The 6,306-nt window shown below is 38.6% G+C and overlaps 1 protein-coding gene across 1 annotated transcript in view; it reads left to right on the top strand.

Moving 5' to 3' along the window:
- The window catches only part of LOC107693808 (junctophilin-1-like), a 71,898-nt gene extending 68,095 nt beyond the window's left edge, over positions 1–3,803 (top strand). The window contains exons 4-6 of the mRNA XM_016493331.1: positions 176–819; positions 901–997; positions 2,745–3,803. Of these exons, the coding sequence (XP_016348817.1) occupies positions 176–819; positions 901–981 (725 nt within the window). The 3' untranslated portion in view covers positions 982–997; positions 2,745–3,803. The remainder of the gene's footprint in view (positions 1–175; positions 820–900; positions 998–2,744) is intronic.
- Positions 3,804–6,306: the final 2,503 nt, after the last annotated feature.

Genomic DNA, 6,306 nt, shown 5'->3' with positions numbered 1-6,306 from the left:
TTTTTTAATCCTTGGCCGTGTTGACCTATAACTTAAATGTGTGTGAAGTTTGGTGACCAGTCAAAATTTGTTTTCTGTAATTATGCCATAAATTATTTCAAATTGCTGGTTTACTTGTATTGACCTGTATTGCAATTTCCCTGACTTTGTCCAACATTTTATGCCTCCCTTTCAGGACTTGACTACATCAAACAAAAGTTCAGTGAGCCGGTGGAGGAGATCAAGGAGGAAGCACCTAAAGAGAAGAAGAAGGAGAAGGAGAAGGTGAAGCCTTCTGGCAGCCCTTTCTATCGGCGCGGCACGACTCCAAGCCACTCTCCTGCCCAGAGCCCAACCCCGTCACCACCTCACTCCCCTCAACAGAGCCAAGCACCCAACCCCAGCGCCAGCCACAAGATAAGCAAGGACAACAGCAGCGTAGCCCGAAAGATAAGCAAGGACAGTAGTAGTGTAGCTCGCAAGATAAGCAAAGAAGAGAGAGCCTCCATTGTGGCAGAGATCACCAAAGTATCTGCCCCTCCTTCTGAACCCCAGCCCAAACCTGCCAGCACAGGTAATGGGCAGCTACATGCTGCTTATCACGGTTACTACGTGAAGCCGGTGGTGCAGTTGCCTCCACCAGAAGAACCAGAAGATGAAGAGCCTGAGATGACGCAGTCTAGCCTGGCCAGGATGCCTCCACCACCCAAAATGGTCAGGACGACAACTCCCAAACCAGAGCCCAAGATCATGAAACAAGAGTCTATCAAACCAAAGAGCTTAGCTGAAACCAAGAAAGCCAGCATAGATATGGCCGATGAAACCGTAGCGGAAGAATCTGTAAGTGTCTTGTTTATACTTACAGATGGGTGTTTTATGGATTGTTGCTGGAATTGTTACACCATGTGTCTTTTTACCCAGGGTCCTAACTCAGTTTTGGTTGCCATGGTGATGCTTTTGAATATTGGATTGGCAATCATTTTTGTCCATTTCCTTACATGAAACACTACCATCTCAGGTAAACTTTTTTATCTTTATACATTATACTTGATTTTCCAAATTTGTAAATGACACAAAGATTATTGACGTAGATTTTATAAGAAAATACTATTTCAGTTTCTCTACTTCACAATATCAAGTTTAATTCAACCTGTTATTTCCTGTTTCTTTGTAATTGTTTGTGAAATTTACAAGCATTTTTTGAGTGAAAATTGTTTCTACACCAATTTTTTTAGTATACCATTCAAAGGTTTGACGTCAGTTTTTTATCATTTTAATGTTAAATGACAATGTATACATTTGTAATGTTACAAAAGATTTGAATTTTCTATTCATCAAAGAGTCCTGAAAAAAAAGTATCACGGTTTCCACAAAAATATTAAGTAGCACAACACTGATAATAATAGGAAATGATTCTTGAGCATCAAATCAGCATATTAGAATTATTTCTGAAGGATCATGTGACACTGAAGACTGGAGTAATGATGCTGAAAATTCAGCCTTGCCATCACAGAAATAAATTACATTTTTTATATATTAATATAGAAAACAGTCATTTTAAATTGTTATAATATTTCACAATATTACTGTTTTTACTGTATTTTTTATTTAAAAAATGCAGCCTTGCTGTGCTTAAGAGACTTACCGACCCCAAACTTTTGAATGGTGGTATAGTTAAAATGTTAAAATCAATATTGAATTGTCATTGGCAACATATTTCAACTCCATAATTTGACATATTTCTGAGTGAAACAGGATATTCAACCAAGATAAAATGACATAAAACATATAATTCAAATTCACTAAACAAATTCAGACAAAATATATAATTATTGGATGGAATAATGTGTTTTTAGGTGGAATTGTTTGAGTATTGACAAATATACTCAACAACTTCTTTAATAATCTCTGTGGATTTTTGATGACATTTTACACTAAGTACATTGCGATGCATTCTGCCATTGCTTTATCAATGCATGTAATATTGCCTTTGGTCAAAATTTAGACCATTCATCCCATGTAATAGCGAGGCATGTCATCACATTGTATGGGGTAAGCTGTCAGAGTCTGCTGTCAAACAGACTATTATATGCTTTTCAGCAAAATTATAATAGTAATATAATAAAATTAAGCAAAAAAACTAATTCAGAAAGGGTTGATTGAAATTAAATAATGTATATACATATAAAATAAAACTTTGATGACTTTAACCTTGTACCAAAAGTCCCAAGTTCTACCTTCATTATATAGTTCTTTATTTTCACTTTTTAACCATCAATTATTACCAATGGTGACTAGAGAATATATTTCACAAAAAAATTGTTGTATCAAGTTCTAGACACTGAAAAGTTTATATATGTATTTTTAACTTTTACAACAAAATATAATCACTTCACAGAGCTAAAACATCTATTAATTCTGAATAACAAATATTTGTCATAACGAGTCTCCAAAAACACAAACTTGCATCAACAGTGATCAAACTGAGCAAGCTCAGCAACCTGTTAGCTGACCCCTCACCACAAACCTTAACATTTATAATTTCTTGCTCATAATAAATGACCTATAAGTTGACCTTAATTGTTTCTGTCTATTTCTACATTCCATAGATCGTTCAACCTTTAAAATAGTTTTTTACAGTTTTGTTTGAAGCCAACATCCAAAACACCTGCTATCTACAGTACAGCCTCTGAGACAACTAGCCCCATCTGCATTTGTTATGGATGTACTGTAACTTTTAACCCCGTCTTCCATTATTCTTTTAGTGTTGGATGGTGACCCACACAGTGTCAATGACCTTTCTGAAATCCAAATGGTACCAGGCAGTCTCAAGAGGGCAGAGGGAGCTGAAGAATCAACGTATGGGAGTTTGAAACCCAGAGCATCATCCCTGAGAATGACGTGGTCTAATATCATGTGGCTCTGGCAAAAGAGAACAAAATATTTTGAGGGGAAAAATTACCATTAAAATGGAAACGGAAGAAGAGAATGCAGTGTAACGTGACTCTTATCTGCTGACGGAAAGCCTTAATATCAGCCACTCCATAGGTCTCTGGCAGAGACTTAACTGGAAATGTTTGATGATGCACTTTTGCGTGATGGGCAAGAGCAGCTGCCTTACTCATTTACCATCTGACGTGTAACTGGGAGATGTGCTCGCAGTGCCAGAGGAATGCGTTCAGGGGGCTTTGCTGCAGTGGCCTGGCCCGAGGAAACCGAACGCGCACACCAGCGTCACTCATCCTTCTTACACCCTTTACCGACCCACTGCAGTTTCTTCTAGCATCTCCTACGTTCTTCTCGGAAGCTCTTGAATCGATGCTCCCTACTGTACTCCTCACGTTTCGTTTCTTGTTTTATGTTTGTTAACCTCATTGAAAACCATGTTTGAATTTAATGCGAAGCAAAATCACTCCCACTTTTTTCTGAGTATTTCTAAACCAGACAAGGGAAAATATTATATTATTTATTAAAAATGTGCAATATGATTTATCTTTACACGTGCATAGTTTAATTGTTCACCAAATAGGGGCATTGTAATTCTGTCCCAGTATTTAAGAGATGGAAAAATAAGAAAGGTTTAGAGTTACAGGTACGATTCAAGATCTGTGGTTTCCCACTCTTTGTTGAACACGTCCATTTAGATCATTGCAAAACCAATCAAAAAAGTCTTATAAAGTGCGTTTTTTTTTATTGAATTCTGGGAATTGACTGTTTGTCGTGTTATGTAAATTAAGCCTATGCCATCGTGCATGCAATGTTGTGCAAGAGTTATTGTGCTTCAGATGTCAGGTTTGACATGTGACAGCAGGTGAGATGTTTTGGAAAAAGAAAAAAAAAAGACAATGTTGAGGGCATGCTTGCATGTTTGTGACCTTGGATGCTTTGGATATCAAAAGTCAGGTAGTGCCACAATCGGGTGACGCTAGAGGAAGTAGACATTGCCTTTAAGAGTCTTTAACAGTACTTCAGTTTACCTCAAACAACAGAAAAGGAAATAAATGCCTCATATGAAATGAAGTCTTTGTCTTAAATCTGTAGTATGCAAATTCTTACTGACAGAGTCATTGGGAATTAATTTTAAATGTGCCACTATATTGTAAAATTAGTTTTTTGGTACATCCTGAAATTGTACTTTTATTTGTTATTCTTATATTTATGTGCAGTTTCCCTCTTCAGAAGGTTTATTTATTATATATAGCATTCTAGATATCGTTTCTAGTGTTTGGTGAGAGTACAAGGGCTTGGAAAACTCAGTTTCTCTTCAAACCCTCATTTGCTTTTAGTTTTCGTTTGCATGGGGTCTTTAAATGCATTAACGCCTGTATATTTGATTCAAAACAACTAAGGTAAAATATGTTTAAGGCATACAAATTTACTCTTGAAGGATGTGTTTCATTTGGTTGGATTTCAGTTCTGTGCAACAATGCAGTGCAATGTGTACGGGCTCTTTTTATATGTTTTCTGAAGGAGAGTTGTGAGCTCTTATGCTAACAGGGCAGGACATGGTGTTATTTTTCTAAAAACAAATGTTGCACAAACAAAAAACATTTATATACTATATAAGGTTTATTCTATTTATAAGCATTTTTACAGAGCACAGCCATTACAATCAATTCTAAGATATTTTTCTATAGAAATGCACAATTGTATTTTGTCAAAAGCAGTATAGCTCCTTTATATCAAGCATTGCATCTCACACATCAGAATTAAGATTCTAAGCCTATATATGATTCAGTGTGATTTGAAATGCTGAGGATGCAGGAATTCTTTTTGAATCCTTGAATGCAAAAATCATCTCGGTTTCATTTCAAGCCCATGGGTTAGCCCCACGTATTTCTGTAATTTGAAAAGTTATGGTATTTATCTGCATAATAAAATGTTATGCCTTGTAAGTCTGATTTCTCCATTATTTATTTTTTTATTGTGCTAAATTTAACTTCTAGTACAGTGTTAAAGGACTGGTTACTGATTCTGAATCAGTGAATCAAATTGTGTCGACTCTGTTTTTCCTTTATTTAGTTGGGAAATTCTGGCCGATACTTACAATTATTTTAATGTTATGTACGAAAAACTGATTAGATTAGATTAGATTAGATTAGATAAACTTTTTTAATGATACATGGATGATATTTAAATTCTATGCAATTCTGTCAAAAAATACAATTAAAATAAAATAGTAACACTCAAAACAATCAATCGTTTTAAATGCTAAAAGTGAATTTAGGTATCATTATTCGGTATAATCTACAGTAAGAAAAACGTCTCGGTTACATATGTAACCCTCGTTACCTGAAGGAGGGAACGGAGACGTCACGTTGGTGACCGACGAATTGGGATCTCACTTAGAGAGACCAATCTACTTCGAGTGTAAACTAAACCGACGTCACGTCGGTGACCGACGAATTGGGATCCCTACCAAAGTGCCACGGATACTGCCCCTTCCAGTGTCCTGCGGAAGCCACCTGCGCCCCTCCTTTTTTGCGTAGTCCGGGGCTTACCAGAAGAAGACCAGTTACTGCTGCTATGGCACTACCCACTCAGTAAGACTGTATAACACTGGGAAAATGTGCCCGTTCCACTTGGAACCGGAACATTGCGGAAGCCCATCCTTCCCGAAGGAGGTTTCGGAAGCACTTACACACATGAACAACCGTCTAGGAGCATATGGAAGATTAGAGGTGATTGTAACCCTCTTTGAAAATAGCAGAAAGTCTGCCGGGGAAACACAGGCTCTGAGGCTATACCGTAGATTTTACACATAATGGATCCACTTAGGTCTCTACATATGGAACCCAGCCCTCTACCGGTTCTCACAGATTCATCAAGTGAGGGCCTGGCGCCGGACGCTCCGCCACGTCTGGCTGCCGAGGGGAAGGAGGAGCTCGACAGGGTCTACGATATGGACTCTCTGGAGCGGTTTTATCAAGCCAAAACCCGAAGCCAGGGCCTCTCAGTGCTTCTACCCGTTTGAGGTGATAACGCAGGAGGATACCGGCTCCACGTGGTTGGCAGCAATCGCAGCCACATAGACTTTAAGGGTGGAGGGTGACAGCCTTCGCTCCAACCCCTGCTGCAGAAAGGACAGCACGACCCTGATCGGACATTTCCGGGGGTCTTCTCGGTGAGAAGATGCCTGATAAGCCAGGGTGATGGCATCCACTATGCAGTGGGCCATCCTCTGCTTAGAGACGGCATTCCCTTTTGCCGGCCTCCGACAGACAAAAAGCTGGTCTGAGGTTCTGAAGCTTTGCGTCCTGTCTACGTAGCATCTCAATGCTCGGACGGGACAAAGCAAAGCTAGGGCTGGGTCTGCCTCCTCCGGGG

This window comes from Sinocyclocheilus anshuiensis, unplaced genomic scaffold, assembly GCF_001515605.1.
Source record: "Sinocyclocheilus anshuiensis isolate Anshui unplaced genomic scaffold, SAMN03320099.WGS_v1.1 scaffold2192, whole genome shotgun sequence".
In the NCBI taxonomy this organism is placed as follows: Eukaryota; Metazoa; Chordata; class Actinopteri; order Cypriniformes; family Cyprinidae; genus Sinocyclocheilus; species Sinocyclocheilus anshuiensis.
The sequence above is the reverse complement of the archived record's forward strand: the minus strand, read 5'-3'. Positions and strand labels throughout refer to the sequence as shown.